This window comes from Microtus pennsylvanicus, chromosome 11, assembly GCF_037038515.1.
Source record: "Microtus pennsylvanicus isolate mMicPen1 chromosome 11, mMicPen1.hap1, whole genome shotgun sequence".
In the NCBI taxonomy this organism is placed as follows: Eukaryota; Metazoa; Chordata; class Mammalia; order Rodentia; family Cricetidae; genus Microtus; species Microtus pennsylvanicus.
This window is the reverse complement of record NC_134589.1, coordinates 101,285,838-101,303,098: the sequence shown is the minus strand read 5'-3', so window position 1 is coordinate 101,303,098 and position 17,261 is coordinate 101,285,838. Positions and strand designations below refer to the sequence as shown.

The 17,261-nt window shown below is 46.5% G+C and overlaps 1 protein-coding gene across 2 annotated transcripts in view; it reads right to left on the bottom strand.

Annotated features, from left to right (window-relative positions):
- Window positions 1-2,787: 2,787 nt before the first annotated feature.
- Shisa9 (shisa family member 9) overlaps window positions 2,788-17,261 on the bottom strand; it is a 321,088-nt gene continuing 306,614 nt past the window's right edge. For both annotated transcript variants that reach the window (XM_075942050.1, XM_075942051.1), the window contains one exon: window positions 2,788-6,250. In XM_075942050.1, the coding sequence (XP_075798165.1) occupies window positions 5,871-6,250 (380 nt within the window). In that variant the 3' untranslated portion in view covers window positions 2,788-5,870. The remainder of the gene's footprint in view (window positions 6,251-17,261) is intronic.

Sequence of the window (17,261 nt, the reverse complement as noted above, 5' to 3'; positions counted from 1 at the left end):
AATGTTGTGCAGGCCTTCAGTCTGTTGGCTGGAGGTTCCCCTATCACAATGTTGTGCAGGCCTTCAGTCTGTTGGCTGGAGGTTCCCCTATCACAATGGTGTGCAGGCCTTCAATCTGTTGGCTGGAGGTTCCCCTATCACAATGTTGTGCAGGGCTTCAGTCTGTTGGCTGGTGGTTCCCCTGTCACAATGGTGTGCAGGCCTTCAATCTGTTGGCTGGCGGTTCCCCTATCACAATGGTGTGCAGGCCTTCAATCTGTTGGCTGGCGGTTCCCCTATCACAATGGTGTGCAGGCCTTCAATCTGTTGGCTGGCGGTTCCCCTATCACAATGGTGTGCAGGCCTTCAATCTGTTGGCTGGCGGTTCCCCTATCACAGTGGTGTGCAGGCCTTCAATCTGTTGGCTGGTGGTTCCCCTATCACAATGGTGTGCAGGCCTTCAGTCTGTTGGCTGGTGGTTCCCCTATCACAGTGGTGTGCAGGCCTTCAATCTGTTGGCTGGCGGTTCCCCTATCACAATGGTGTGCAGGCCTTCAATCTGTTGGCTGGTGGTTCCCCTATCACAATGGTGTGCAGGCCTTCAGTCTGTTGGCTGGAGGTTCCCCTATCACAATGGTGTGCAGGCCTTCAGTCTGTTGGCTGGCGCTTCCCCTATCACAGGGATGTGCAGGGAGCTCCACTCAGGTGAGAGGACAAGACTGAAGATCAAGCCAGACTTCCTAATAGACTCACAAAGAAAGTGACTTCCCACGTCTGGGAACAGTGAAGTGTTGGAGTCGCTAGCATTGTGCACCAGGCCTGTATATTACAGGACAGAACCTTCCAGTGCTGGACATAAAGCCAAAGCAGGCTGCAGAGGCTCCCTCTCTGGGGGCACGGTGTCATTCCATTCCCTCTAGATCCTGAAATCTTAGGGAGAGTCACAGAGGTGAGAGCCAGTGTGCTACCCCTCACGTCCCACCCTGAGAAGCTGCCTTGAGGGTAGTCAGGAGCTTGTCCTGAGTCCTGGCGGCCCTAACTCACCCCCACTTCATCTACCCTCTGCAGGGGCAGTTCTCCAGCTCCCTTGCTGATCACATGATCACAGATGGGAACTGCTGGTGGAGCAGTTTCACCAAGTAACCCCCAGGCCAGTGGGAAATCTCCAAATCAGGGTAAGGCCCTGGCATTCCCCATTGCTTGATCAGGAGAGCCTTTTTGAACATCCCCAGCTTGGACGTGTTATTCTGGAAGGACCACCAGTCTCTGGACGTGAGCAGCCACTGTGATTTCTTGCCCCAACTCTGACATCTTTGCACAGGTTGAAGTTGGTTCACAATGACTGGTTTCTGGTTGCCAATTGGTATATCTGTGCTCCATCTCTCACACTAAAAATATCTCTGTTCTTGTACTCGCCAGCCTAAGACTGTTTCCTCATGGGCAGTCCCTGGAATCAGCTAATTGCATGATACACATCAGACTTGGATAGGGTAATTCTGAAAGAGTGTGCTTAACACTTCTTCCTTTAGAGACAGGGACTCACTGTTACGTCCTGTCTGACGTAGAACTCACTATATAGACCAGACTGGCCTCAAAGTTAGAGATCTGACTCCCGAGTGCTGGCTTTAAAACACATACCACCACACCTGGCCATACCTTCTTATAGAGTTTATATTCATGAAAGCAAGGAAATGGAACCAGTCCCTAAGTAGCATTAAAAGATAAATTGATAATAAAAATGAGCGACATAAAACTGATGGAGTATTACTCAGCTGTAAGTAAATATGAAATCATGAATTTTCAGGAGATCACATGGATCTTGAGAGTATACCATTACACAAAGACAGACAAAGATTGTACCTTCTGCTCTGTATGGATGCCAGCCTATAGTGCACGCATGTGTGAGGGGAAGACTGGGTGATGATGAAGGATGGGGACAACATAGGACAAACCCAGGAAAAGATACGGGAGGCTGGGAGCTGCAAAGAGGCCAGGGGGGCAGAAAGATGGGGTTGGGAGAACCACAAACAGCACACTCTGTCCCCAGATGTCATCATGCTATCTGATACATTATATGCTCATTTTTAAGCAAGAATAAAATCAATATAAGCGAAAAAAATATTTACCTATAACCTTAAGGCTCAACCATCTATGGTGGCAACAGACATGATAAGGTTCCCAGTTTGCGAGTTTCCATGTTATCTTCTCTGTCGCCTCCCAAGCTCCTATCTTAGTTTTTCAGTTTTACTATATGCATTTATATGGAACATTGCGTACATGGCAGATGGTATTTGTGGAGGAGACAGTTCTCTCCTGCCATGTGGGTCCCGAGGGTCAAAAGCAGCTTACAAGTTTGGCAGCAAGCTCCTTTTCCAGCTCAGCCGTCTTGCCAGCCCACCTTCACTGAAGTGAATTGCTTTCTTTCAGTGTTTCTAGAGGAACTGTACTATAATGCAGTTTAACAAATAAGGGGGGCCTTATTCCATCCTGTCAGTAGTCATGCCTACAGCACCCTGTTTACTAGTAGACACAAAGTCTGAAGCTCATTGGGTTCTTTCCCATGAATATAAATTTAGTGACGATAAAGAGGCCCAGCAATGCCATATTAAGGACTCAGCGTGAGCTTTGACATGTGCATACTTACCAAGAAGACTAAGCAATATGTCTGGAAATCTTGTCTAAGTCGCTGACAACTAGGAGCCTCAGCTCCCTGGGAGGATCAACTCTGTGAGTCTCAAAGGTTCATTAATGCCTGGAAACTCAGATCAGGCTGTGAGTTTTGATAAGGATGAGGAAACACCCAGAGCATCACATATAATCAGTTTATTGCCAGGTAAGAAATTCATATTAATATAGTGAATACATATGTTTACAAATAAACATTCTTAGAAAACAAACAAATGTTTTTTCTTCATTGTAGGAAGTGTTATTGTATCATAAACTCTGCAGTGTGACAAGTGTTGACACAGGGTTACTTGCAGAACATACGGTTACTAAAGTCTCTGCACATAAAATATGCTCCATTTACACAAGAAAAAAAACTGGGGAGGGGTAGATGAAATTCCAGGCAGAGCCCAAGGGGGATGGAGGCTGAGACACTCCAGGAAGGTGAAGGAAAACCAGACTCTGGTTCCATGGATAGAAATCAGGGGTCACACGGATGGAGGAGAGGACCGTTTTATAATCGCATTTTTGTCTTCTCTTTCTCCCCTGGTTGTCCGCAGGAGCACTGTCACAAGGAAGCCATCAATTATCCTACAAGTCATGTTCCTTCTAAATATCAGAAGGCCTATCTACCCTTCCAAGAGGAAGTCAAAAAATAAACAGATCTACTCTGCCTAATGCTCCCTCCCCAGTTCCTCTCCCAAAGTCAAATGGGAAGTCATGAGACAGGTGCTTTGTGATTGTCCACGGCCCGCATCACTCGGGAAGAACATGCTACATCTGACTGGAAAAACTGCATCTTTGAAGTCAAAATTGCAGCTGCAGACCTAGGAGCCAAGTTCACTGGATGAAGTCAACTCCAAAAAGAATGAGCAAGAAATAGAATACTATAGACTAGAAATCAATAAAGAGGCTTGAATTAGAACTAGATACAGGGGAGCATGGGCTGGACGTAGGAAAGGGCTGCAGAAGGAGACCTGGAAGCATCTCTCCGGCAGGTCAGCCCAGCGGTATTGAAGTATGTCACTAGTACATGCAAATTGTACGTCATGGAGGTAGCATATTTAACACCAACTTTAAAAAGATTTTCTTTTTATCTGCTTTCCCCTTCACTCAGTTATCTCAAGGGAACTCTCTATTGGGTACCAGCATCTTTAACAACACTGGTGTCTTTTTGAGGGAAAAGAGACCAGAGCAGACCTTCACTAGAGTTTCATCTTTAAGCGTCCATAATGCTTCCTGTCTATTCACGATCACTGATGCTGGTGTTCTACATGTGATGAAGACAGGTGTTTCCCTTTGAAAATAACATGGATTAAAAGCAAATTCCCCAGATGCTGATGTGTTTCAAGGGTAGAGCTAACTCATGTCAAAGAGAAATATGCACCCCATAAGTTTGTAGTTCCCCATGGAGGGTACTGGGGTCTCAACATTTGTTCTGACCTCTGACCTCTGTGTTGTCCTCTGCACCTCTTCTAGTGAAATCAAAAATTTGCTCTTTGCAGAATTTCTTCTATAAATAAGAACAGAGTTTTATTTTTTAAAAACTGAAAAGGCTTGATTTAGGCCAACTTCCTCATGCTTCAGATGGGAAAATGCCCCAGATAGATCAAAGGCATTGCCAGGCTCTTCATACTTGCTTGAAACAAGGAAAATAATATTTGGATGTGCTGATGTTGTGATATCAGAGAGACTCAAGTCAGAGCATCAGATGGAATGCTCCAACTCACTGTCACCTAGATTTTTACACACACCAATAAGGAAATAAGTAAATAAATAACCAATAAATAATAAATAAAAAGGCAGTGAGTCTTTGGAAGGTTCCTATCTATTAGCTAAGACCTTTAGGATTTATTTGAAGATTTTCCTCTTTAAACAAATGCTCTTGCTTCTCCATGCACCTGTCTGCACTTCTGCTAAACGAAGGACTTTCAGCAGGACCCTCCTTCTTGGGGCCCAGTAGCTGTTGGCTCTAGGAACCAATCTGGAAAGCGACTTTGGGAGAGTCCAGGGAGGAAAAAATGGCACAGAATACCTCCCAAGGTCATCTGGTAGGGTTGTGGGAATTCTGGGAGTGTACTTAGATCCCCCCGACGTTGTAGCAGGCCCTTCAGAGTATTAATTGGCTGGGCTCACCCACAAAGGGAAGATGTAACAGCACTGCTGTAGCAGAAACAGGAGGGAGGAGGCTTGAGGACAGCGGGCGCACTTAGGAACAAGATCGTCACTTGAACAACAGCGACACACTGAAGGCACCACCCACACTTACGACGTTTCACTCCAAAGCAGGTGAAGCTTGGCAGCAGCGGCAGCAACACGCTGAAGGGGAAAGGACGTTGGGGACAGACGGTTCATAGAGGACATTTTTGTCATTGTCCCAGGCCTTGGAGGTGAAGGAGAAACAGCAGGAAGTGGAGGCTTCTCAGTCCCCATCGCACCTCCTTTCACTCTCCAGCCGCAAGTTTTCTACGCCCTGGATAAAATTAACACTTTGTTCATTTTACGTCTCACTTTAGAAGTTCATTTCTTTGTATCTCTGGACTGTCTGGCCATCATATAAAGCCCATCCCTCCCAACATCATGGTCTTTCAGGGAGTTCTCTAGAATGCTCTTCCCTTCCCATCACTGACAGCGGGCTTAGTGACTATTTACTTTGTGAGGTTTTTGCTTTCAGCTTTGAAGGTACGCAATGTTCCATCAGCGTACCGCTTAGGGTTGCCCTCACCACTTCTCTGTGTTTGCAGGGACCAGGAAATGCTTGAGACCTGAACAAATTCCTCCCCAAGCACTCTGAAACTGCCCCTGTCCGGGTACCCACCCTCTTCCTGTTACCAGAAAGACAGAACCTGGGGGATGGAGTGAACTCCATGGGCAGTTTGCCTAAGTTGTGCTACTTAGTTATATTTGTTATAATGGATTTCAGTCTCCAGTTAGGGAGAAAAGGAAAATGAGCCCCCACAATTTGGGCCTGAAGCTGAAAGTTCCCCCTCTGCTGTATTGCTGAATGTCCATGCTTCGGTCTCCCACAGCTGCCTGTTGGAGCATATTAGGCATGACCCAGGAAAAGCATGATTCCGTATCACGAGTAGGTCTGTGGTTGGTTCCTGTAGAACGGAGTGTGTGTGTCTGCTGGGGGGTTGGGCAAGACCAGGAAGGTGTAGGTGGGATGGTATTTTTTGCCTCTCTCAGTTGAGTGTGGTCTCCAGGGTACTCCCTGAAGTGAAAGCTCAGACAGTCACTTCCGTTTTGCTGTTGGTGATGAAGTACGGCTGTGTGGGCGGGAAATGCTGGGCGCGAGTCCCCAAGGGGTCGCAAGAGCCGGACTCAGCTATGCCAAGCTTGCCCTTGTTGCCGTAAGCCTGTCGCCGGAGAGACTGGTCACTGGGGTCCCAGGTCTTAAAGTTGGCAGTAGAGTTGTAGGCCAGGGGATGAGGGGGCATCTTGTTGGTGCGAGACTTCTGTCCATTCTGCTGGGCAGGCCCGTGCTCCGGGCTAAAGGCCCGGGGCTCATCTTCCACTCTTACAGGGTGCAAAGGGAGATTTCCCTTGGCAGCCAGCTCCGCCAGGTGCCTTCGCTTGGTGTAGAAGTCATCATTGACCTTGTCAGCTGCACAAGAGGGTGGGCAAATGGAGGAGAGAGCGGAGACAGGGGAGAGAGAAGAGATAGTTAGGGAGTTAGACTTGTCAGTTTGACAATCCAAACAAGACACATCGGGACTCCACCTGGAACAAGACAGAGGCAATTGTGGCACCATGCCCTTCTCATGGTCCAGAGCAGGAACAAGAGAAAAGTGAACCCAATTAAACACATCTAGAACATTCTAATTCAACGCTTGCCCCTAACCTTGGATTTTCTGACATTCAAGTGTTGTCACTTCATTATTAAAATAATAATCTTCGCTAAAGAAAACACTGGATATGTTGAGAAATATGTGTATTATCTACCACTCAAGAACAGCAGCAGCAGCCAGTGGATGGGTGCATCTTCATGCGGCCTCTTCCAGACTGTGTGCGGACGTGTTGGATGCTTGAGGACAAGCATCAACTTCAGATGTCTTCTGAATTACTCTCCATCTTATTTTTAGAGGCAGGATCTTTCATTTTCACCAACTCATAGACAATGCCAGACGGCCAATCATGGAACCTCGGGATTCTCCCCTCTCGGTTTTCCCAGCACTGGGATTATGAGAGCAGCCACTAAACTGACTTTAAATGTGGTTTCAAAGTTTCAAACTCAAGTGCCCCCACTTGTACAGAAAACACATAACCAACTGAGCCTTTTTCCGTGCCCTTCTCCTGGATTATTATTGGTGTGTATAATTGCTTCTGTTTTCGCTTTAAGTCAAATCCAGGTTCTGCCATCAACATGAAGTGTAACTTTAGCTGTGTTACTTAAGTTCTACCACCATCCACTCCTGCATGAGGAAAGTACTCAGAACGAACAAACAAATGGAAACAAACAAAACATGTGTTTTCTGGTGTTGTGTGGATGGTTAAGTGGTTTGGTGTGTAGCGAACACTTTCGGTACTTCTGTCTTGGCCAGCACTATTGTCCAAATAGCTTTAATCCCTCCTCTGATAGTCTATGGGGCACCCCAGCTTGCCATAACTTACTACCAAGCAATATCTTAATGACTATATGTTATTTCGTTGGCGGTCAAAATGAACCCCTTTGTTGTTGAAAAGTTAAGCTGTGTTCAATATTATGCTCTTATAAATAAAGCTGAAATGAAAATCTATTTATTCAAACCTTTTGAATTAAGATTAATTCCAAAACACATTTTCTTAATCTGTATCAGAAAGTAGCAAACTGTGGCCCCCTGGGCACCACTGAAGTTAGATACCATTTGCTATTCTAAATAATGTTTTCTTGTAAATGAAGCCACACCCCCTCACCTATTGCCTGTGGCTCTGGTGTGACTGAATTATTGTGTCGGACAGTGGCTGAGGAACATGAAACACGCACTGCTCAGCCTTGTAAGGTGGACAGACTCCTGATCTGGCTCACCTAACGCAGACTGTGTCTCCAGAGTGCAGTGCTGTTGAGGTCTTGCTTCTACCAGCTATGAAGACTTGAGCCAGCTTTCGCTGCTCCACCTCACCCGGTCCTTTACTGAATGATCTATTTCTCCTCTCTTCTTCACCTGTCTTTGTTTTTTTTTTTCATTTATTTTTTAGAATTTCTTAGAAGAGTACTATATTTACCTCATTTACACCCTCCCCCACACGGCATTTCTCCCTTTAAATTCCCTCTTCTTCAATTATTATTTCTACCTATATGGTGTGTGTGTGTTCTTGGACTGGGTGGCTAAGCAGTAGGAGGACTCATCCCTTCCTCAGGAGCCATTCATTACCTGTAGCTCTTTACCTAAAGGTGGGGCCTTATTTACTTAGATCCATTTATCTGATAATCTGATGGTTCCCCTTTTTAATTTCCTCTTATTTTATCTTGTAATTTTTTATTTATAAGATTCTTTATGATTTCAGATTCATTTCCTAACAACACACATTTGAAATTGCTTCTCACTAGGACATATTTGTTGTTCATTTACCTCTGCTGCTAACAGCCGACGTCCCGTAGCATTCTGTGTAAAGCTACAGATGTTTGGGAACCACAGCTCTGCGTTCTCTCAGCACTTCATCTTCCTATATAAAAGATGTGCATTTGGGCTTCTGTACATAAGCTCTGCTACACAAACTGGGGAACTGACCGATTCAAACACATGAAATGACCGAAATGAAGTTACCCGCAGCTAGTAGCTCAATCCTGGCAACAAAAGCAGCTACATGGGATCAAGGAGACAAATAGTAAGGTACTCAGAGCCATTTCTAAACAGCCTTGATCAGAATCTCTGGAAGATCAGCCCAGACACCCTTTGTCTTTAAATCCACGCAAGCAATCCTAACCCATGGCTGGGCTTGAGAACTCCAGGAGCAAACTATCACAGTGCCACAGGTAGCTCCTATAGAGAACCAATAGGCAATGGCTTCCCAGCACTCTGCTGGTATCCTTGACTTCTCCCTCTGGAGAGACGTCCGGATAGGATCCTTTCGCAGTATGTTCTCCCCAGGTGCTTGTCATTGCCCCCACTGTACAGCAGCTCCACACTTGGTGGACTGTTGCTTATCTTGCTCGCTAGAACTCCACAAAGGCCAGGCCAGGTCTCAGTTCTGTCTTCTCTTTCAGAATGCAGGGAAGCTTGGACTCTGGCAAACATTGGACATAGGCGTTGTCCAATGGTGAACGTATAAGCAAAACACCATAAATCACAGAGGAGCACATCTGGTCGAGAGTGTGATAGAGAAATCCCCTCTCCTCCTGCCTCCCAGTCTTCTGTACTGAAAATCTCACTTACCTTCATTATGTATGTGGTCATGACCTAGCATGCTCGTTTGTGGATGCTTACTTCTCAGACATTAGACTAGCCCAAGGTCTACTCATGGTTCAAAAGCTCCATTTTCACAAATAGAAAAAACAGATTGTGAAAGAGGCAAGGACTTCTCAGAAAACTAGAAAGAGAAGTAAACATGGGAACATTTGAGCCTTGGGCTGTCAGAGAAGATAGGCAGAACCCCGCAGCTTCCTCCATACCCAGCCTGAACTGGTCTCTTGGTGAATCTAGTGTTGGAAACATCTTGGAAAGTGTATAATAGATAAAAAGAATGTGTGTGGGCTCTGAAATCAGACAAACCATGGAGATGCCACTAAACACCATATACCCATTTTCTTAAGCTGAAACGGGACAACATCAAACTGTTATTAAACACTGTCAGACTTATTATGAGGAGTAAAGCATTTGCAATATATATATATTATATGCTACACACAATAATTCCTAGAGCACAGTATAACTTCTAAATACAATATTTTGCCTACTTCTTGCCTGACTAGAATAGCACAGAATTCTAATCAATACGTAGTTATTGAGCATTTACACAGCACCAGCCTACCTACGGGGCATGAAGTGGAGAGCTATCAAACCAATCTACTCCCATGTTGGTCAAGTGCTCAGTTACTCTGCGAAAGAATATACAGAAAATGAGTCGTGGTCAGGGAAGCTTCCATAAGAAGTCTTCTTTAAGCTGGCATGCAGGGGCGAGGAGTGAATCTTCACTGTGTCTCAAGATGGGCCAGAGTCCTCTGCAGCTCTTCCTATCGGGAAACAACGTCTATTTCTGCATACCTGGAACTGGGCCCACTTTATTGCTTGCTTTAACTAGACTGCAGCAGCTCTGGGAACAGCTGTTTGGAGCCCTTCCATGTATATGAAGCCCGGCATCTTATCCTTAAAGGATAAGGAACCCACAGGCCTGCTATCCACATTCAACGCAGCCAACGACCTTCCACCGACCAGATATCCAGTGAGAGCATCCCCCTGAATAACACAGCTACAGCCAGCCTGGCTAAGTCCGACCTAGAACATCCAGACTCAGAATCATGATCCCTTTAAGTGGTGGCAATGCTGAGCGTTATGTGGCATGTGATAGCTGATACACAGCCACATGGCGGCAACATCCTGTAGGGGGTAGGAGCATGGCAGCTTTAGGAAACCGAAATGCCCAGGTGGTACAGGGAAGAAAACAAAATTATACCACTGTCATCTAATGTCCCATAGGCAAGACTGTCTCATCCACACCCGTTGACGTGGCTGACCGAATCCCTCCATGGGACTCTGGGGTGTTTTAAAGAAGTGAAGGGCAGACATAGCTTTAGTACCTGGGGGTAGAACAGACACCTCCAAAGGATGTTTTAAAGATGATTTCAACCACAAAGAGGTTACCGGAGGCCAGTGGGGTGAACCACTCTCACCTGGTAATGCAGGGTTCATGAAGCTCCCACCCCCTACAGTATTCTCATCTCATCTTTGTGAAGTGAGATGAGAGGCTGCTTACCTGACACACTGCATGTGTTTCCCTATTTTAATGTCACCTAGTAAAGGAAACAGCAGATTCACTGAGCGGTCTTATAAGCCCCATTAGCAAATATATTCACCTAATCAGCCCTGCTACCTCATAGGCAGATGGCTGACAAGCTGACCAAGAAACAGATGCTGTGGCTGGCCATTCAGCAACACTAGAAACTCTCTGATTTGATTTTCTCTATATCTGAAAAAGAGGGAGAAAGAAAGAAAAAAGTGCTTTCTTTCCAATGAGCCTAATTGCCTTGAAGGAGCCAGGGCCGTAAAATACAACGGCACTTCCTCCATCTGTCTCTCTCACAATTAGCAGCAGACACTGTGCAGGTGAGGCGAACCCTGAAATGGGGAGCCAGTTCCTGAGAAAAACGACACATCTGAGGGGCTCAGTGGAAGGTCTCCCACCTACCTCCTTCCCTCAGGCCACAGGAATCTCCAGGAGGGCTTCTTACAGCTCTTTGTCACCTGGGAAGCAAAGCCTCAGCCAGAGTTTTCACCAGTCCCTGTCTATCTCTGTCTTTGGATCAATAAGACAATGAAATATAGCAATTAATCTTCCAATTACACTCAACACAGGGCCCGCATTCTTTACAGAGCCCCCAAATGTGCACGACTGGGCTCTTGGATGCTGCAATGGGGTACTACGAACTGACTGGCTTTAGACAAGAGACATGACCCTCAGTTCTAGAAACGTGTAGTTACCATGGTGGCAGAACCACACTTCTTCTCAAAGCTTTGCCTTTTGTAGTGTCTGTTGGTTGCTGGCAATTTGGGCATTCATTGTCTCATAATTTCTTGCCAATCTCTCCCTCTTTTCCTCCCCCCTTCTCTCTGTGTGTGATCCTCTCTCTCTCCCATCCCCCCTGTGTGTGTGTTTCCAGATGTATCTCTTGTATGGTCTCAGTCATTCTCTTATGTTCCACATTAATCCACTGTGCCCTTATTCTAATCTGGTGGCATTTACAAAGATTTTATTTGAACATGTTTACAGCCTGAGAGGACATGATCTTGGGAAGCATTGTTCTACCCAGGATACATAGATTCCTTTCTGTTCTAGAACACAAGCCCTTGAACCTCACTCCTACTTCTGTTAGGTAAAGTTCATTTTCCAGCCCCTGACCAAAGCTTCCTTCCTAAGGGTCTTCTCGTTGGCCCAGGAGGAGCACTTCCCCGTGTACCCGCCTGTTATGCCCATCATCCCATCATCCGTTTTGCTATATGACCTTTTCCTCCTTAGCCTTTTCTTTTCCTGTTCGCTAGAATACATGGCAGAGCGTGCCTGTTCCCACTGCTGTTTCTCAGACTCAGGGCCTCGTGCAGAGCTGGAACTTTCCAAGACAAGGAGTCAAACTGTAGCTCATGCGTCCCACGTGGAGCTGGGAAAGCCACAGCTCAGGACTGCAGTAGTGAATCTGGGGGGCTGAGATGAAACTAGGTATTTCCCTCCTCCTTCCTGCCCCCCCCCCTTGCTTACCACTTGCTCCCTCCATGATGGACCGAAACTAGGAATTCAGGAACTCTGTCTAAGCAATAAAAATTCTAACCAGCTGATGGCACTATTGAGAGACAGTGGAAATTTTAGGAAGTAGAATTAGGACCCTGACACCCTTCCACCCACCAGGATGCATGTAGTGTCACAGGTCCAAAGCTAAAGGGCCAGAAGGCCATGAACAAAACATCTGCAACAAAAATAAACCCTTCCTCGGTTTAAGATACTCCTCAGGATTTTATCACAGCGGGGGGGAAAGCTGAGTGACATTGCCCCGTGACAGCTTGGCGATGCTAAAGCTGCAGGAGTGGTGGAATTCTGGGTCCCTGTTGACCCCTTGGGGCCACATGGCAGAGAAACACACCTTTCTCTTACGCCACTGTATTTGTAGAGTCTTCTAGTAATGGTAAGCAATATTTACTTTAACTTCTATAGAAATGATTTCTGGGTCTTTGCCTTTTTTCTTCCTCCTTCGCAAGCTAAATTAGAAGTAAGAGGCAAAGTGGGAAGTTCAGGTTGTTTTTGGCATCCTCCAGTCCTTTGAAATGCATTCTGGGAAGCTGTCCAGGTTCCACAGTCCTCTCAGCAGGCAGGAACAGGAAAGGCAGAGGAGGCGTGATCTGTCTAAGGGCTTCTTAGCAGGGCCAAGATGGAGGGAGATAAGAAGACTATCTTCGGGGTCAGTTAGCAGTTTACTTGGTTCAGGGCCTTGCAAGGAGAGGGGATTGCATTTGAGCCAGGTGCTAATGATGCTTTTCCCATGGAGCACCCTGTCATTTTTGCAGCAAGCCTCTATGAGAGGAAAAAACCAAAACAAACAAAAAAACAAAACCAGAAACAGAAAGTGACATTCGGACTCCTTAACCCTGGAGGCCCTCGCAGGAGGTCTTGCTGCCTTTGCTGGAGAAGGTCCTGTCTGGCTTGGGCTTTACATCGAAGCTCTCCAGACCACCACAAACTGTTTTCTTGTAACTGCCGGTCCTCTGCATCCCTGGGCCTTTGGTCGCTTCTCTCAGACTGGCCGGCTGGGCAGTCTCCGTTTCCAGCAGGGCTGCTGAACAAAGGCGTATGGGCCGGACTCCAGCCAGGGCTAATCGCAGAGCCTCTGACATAATGCGGCTCAGAGCGGGCTGTGTCCATACACTGCCTTCCTGGGTCTGGCACTGCTGCTACACAGACAGCTCTTCTCAAAAACCCACGATGTAGTTGTCTTCCAGCCCACCTCCATCCTGGTGAAAGGTACATGCGTGAGCTTCGACTAAAGCAACGGAAAGGAAAAACTCCTCCTACCCTCTGCACCGACCTCCTTCTACTTTACTGCCTCTTCCTGGACCAGCTAAAGTCTACTGGTGAGGCTTCGGGTGCTGAAGGTATCAAGGAATTTTTGCTCTTCGTCTCTCCATGTGACATTAAACTCCTCCAGAAAGAAGAAAAGAGAAGGAAAGCAACTTGGAAAGAAAAGTTCTTGTTTGCTTCTCTACCACTGGGCCCTGAGTTCATCCCCAAGACTAACAATCTACACAGCCAGAACAAAGGTGCAGGTCGGAAGAGGGCTTGCTGGGTTTCTTTACTCTCTGGTTCCATCAGCACTGAAACTCGCCTCAGCTCTCTCATTGAGATGAGACTTGTGGAGCTGAGCAGCTTCTATCATTCCAGAAAAAAACAAAAACACAATGAAGTGGTCTAGATGAGCCAGTGTCTAGCCACCCCACTGTGTGGGCAAACTCAGCTGAGACCAGAAGAACCTCCCACCTCATGTAAGTCAGTGACGCTGAGTTCTCTTCAGAATGGATGCTGAGCCCGGGGAGTTCTGAGCTCTGAGGTCTGATCCTCTCCGTTACAGTGTTGCACGGTGACAGATAACAGACACGGTGAGAGGAACCCCGAGTTTCCGAGGTGGACCCCCCTCACTGCCATTCCTGACATCTGTGTGTGGATGACAGACCTGCCCACCTCTCGCTACTTTCCTACTTCTCCATCCTGTTTTGTTTCAGCAGTTTTAAGAAAAGGACAAGATTTTCCCGAGTGCTTTGCCTGTCTTCGTTTAGTAATGCATAATTATCAGCATTTATGCTGAGTATCTACTGCGATCTGCGAGCACCACAGAAGCTAGCTCTGCAGTGTATGGGTCCGGCTGGCTCAGACTCACAGTGGCACACTTTTAAACTAGTAAACTGTTATTGCAGTCTTGATGTGATGGTGTTTTATGAAAGCCAGAAAACTCTTTCCATGGGCTCATCTCATGCCTGTGGGGTCTCAGACACCAAAGCTCCAGGGCTTCCCTGTGCTTTCAAAGGGGCAGAATGGAGAGGGGAGGGTGGTATTTGAGCTTTATTAAAAAAAGAAGTTTCTGCTCTCATCACCTCCGTTCGTCCTGCTCTGTGTCCTGCTGCTTGATACCAAACCAATAACCCAAGTCAGGAAATTGCCAAAGCTAGGATATCACGAAGTAATGTCTTCAGGCTGCCTTTGGGTGGGCATTTTACCAGTGTGGACGGCAGGCTGTGCAGGTTCCATTGTTACATCCGGTGAAGATGCAAGCAAATTAAACAGTGACCTTTGTCCCATGCCTCCTGTGACAGTCCTCAGAAGAACAGCTGTCACCTAGAGACATTTGCCCTCTTCCTTTTTTCCTCCTTTTATTTCTTTCTTCCTTGTTTATTTTTATGCTTTTCTAAAGAGATTGTCTCACTGTGTAGATCAGGCTAGTCTGAAACTTCTGATTCTCCTCCCCGAGTTTCCCGAGTGCTGGGTTCACAGGTGTGGACACAGCTGGTATAGCTGTCTCTTGGGAGAAAGAAGCAGCTACGATTATTTGAGTACCTACTATGGCTAGATACCGCTTTCAACCTTTAAAGGATCACTTTAAAGCCATAGGACAGACAAGGCAGCATGGGTCTTTCTGTGAGGTAGGTAAACAGAGGAAAGGGGACGTTCTGGCTGTCAAGTCGCTCCCCCTCCCCCAGCCCATAAGCTGAAGAGCAGGAAACAATATGTGAGCCCCCCCCCCCACACACATGTTCTTTCAGCTGCGATATGGCTTTAAACACCACGAGGAATATATTTTTCAGCAAACATCAAAGGTACATGTGTTGGTTGCCTAGGGACGGGATTTGGAGAGACACAGCTAAGGGGGCTGTTTTGTTCAGTAATGAAAATGATCAAAAACTGACTGTGGTAATAGTTGCATTTCTCAGGGCATAGAGTAAAAATTGCTGAATTACGAGGGGAAATGCATCCTGGGAAAATTATGGCATGTGAAAATTGGTGCTCAGAGGCACCGATTATGTGTTTGCATTTGGGGTTTGGTATTAGACACAGTGGCATAAACAAATACTCAGAAGGCACTCGAAAGGAAGAACTGCTGGGAGCCCTCCCCACAGACACACACTAACAGATCCAGGTCCTTAGCAGTGGGAGGCCCTGGCATCTCCAGCTATTCAGAGTTAAGCCTTATGTCCCTGTCTGGTCCCAGCACTGATCCTACTGAGATGTAATAGCCTAAGGCAACCCCAGGTTATCATGAGAGGGATAGGGACAGGGTCCCAGTGCCCTTACCTGTGTATTTGCTTCTAAACGTTTCCTTCACCATTACTAACAGTTATCTCCAAAGAGTTGAACAGAGACCTCTGGCCTCTTCTATGCATCCTCTGGACCTATTGTATACCAAGCCCTGTGCTAAGACATTGGCTTGCACCGCCTCATACAGTTACTCCCACAAGCCCCGTGGAGAACTGGATTGCTGATTGCCTCTCTCTTAGCAACGGCAGAAACAGGAGTACAGGGCAGGTCAATGGTTGAAGACACAGAGGCAGGAAAAAACAGGATCTACAGGGATTTTGCTAGCACAGTTACAATTTCTTACCCAAACCAGGAGAGACCAAGCTCCTACCTTCTTCACCAAGTTCTGCCTATGTTCTAAAAGTGGGCCCCCAACAGTATGGGAGAAATCAATTGTTAAGATGCTAACTGGTCCACCTTAAAATAAAAGACCTGATGTCAAGGGTGTTTGGGAAATGAGCTAACCAAAGTTTAACAGCTTCTCATTGCAGAGGAACTCTTCAGAGCAGCAGGCCTTCCTCACTTGATGGTAATAGCAAAATAACACCAGTAATCACCTGCAGGCAGTTACCGCTTTCTGTGCCGGGGACTAGCACGTGTGTTTAAAGCATTATTCCACTTTTGCAGCCATCTAGGAAGTATCTGGTGTGATTATCTCCACTTTGCAGGTCAGGAAATCAAGGTTTGGAATTTACAGCATTGCTACTTTGAATACGCCTATCAAGTCTCATTTCAGGAGCTATGTAGGGTCAGGTCTGGTTAGCACTTGAATGGAAGAAAATGCAGGCCGGGGAGTTGAAGGACTGGCTGAAGATACCCAGAACAGCAAATTAGGACAGGACTGGGCCTCCTGTGCGTCTGAGACTAAGTTGTCACCCAGCTTGTCTTTTCCTCATAAGAAGAGCTAGAGTACAAACCTCCAGTCTTGTTTCCACGTTTTCTCTATAAGTTGAATTGATGACATTTGCCACCACACACAATGCAAAATAAGTACAGGTGAGCTAAGCAGAGCGGGGCGGCAGTGGGGGCTCCCATGAGAGCAGAAAACAGCTTTCACGCTTTTGCTTTTGACATGGCCTGAAACACTGTCTGAAGGCATCAGACCGCAGCAGAATGATAAAGGCCAGGATGCAGATCGCTTCCCCAGGGCTGTCACAGGACCCTAATAGCTTTATTCTTCACAGGCAGAAGAAGGCGGGACATGTCTCTCAAATTAGTAGGTCTGTCGTGTTTCAGATTATTTGTATTTCTAAAGATAGGACTTGACATGTGAACAGTTATCCAATGCAGGACCCCAAATCTTCCTCTCTCAAGTCAATAGCCGGGTAGCCAGGGGATTCTCATTAAACATGGGCATCTTCCCAGGGTGGGACTGTTGTGTCCCCCAGATTCCAACCCAAATTAGTTTTGAACTCTGGAGCTTTTGTCAAATTTCTTCTTTATTTCTTTCTTAAGTCTTGGGAAGGTGTTCCACGTCTTCATTCAAGGGTGTTTGTCTCCCAACAAGATGTCTGTCCAGCAGTAGTGTCAAGTGTCCAGGTTGGCAGTGCAGCGCACCAGACTTTATGGGGAACTCAACTCCTAGAGCTCCACCCAAGACCTAGTAAATCAAAAGTTCCCAAGCAGTGGGGTGCTCACATTCTTCTGATGAA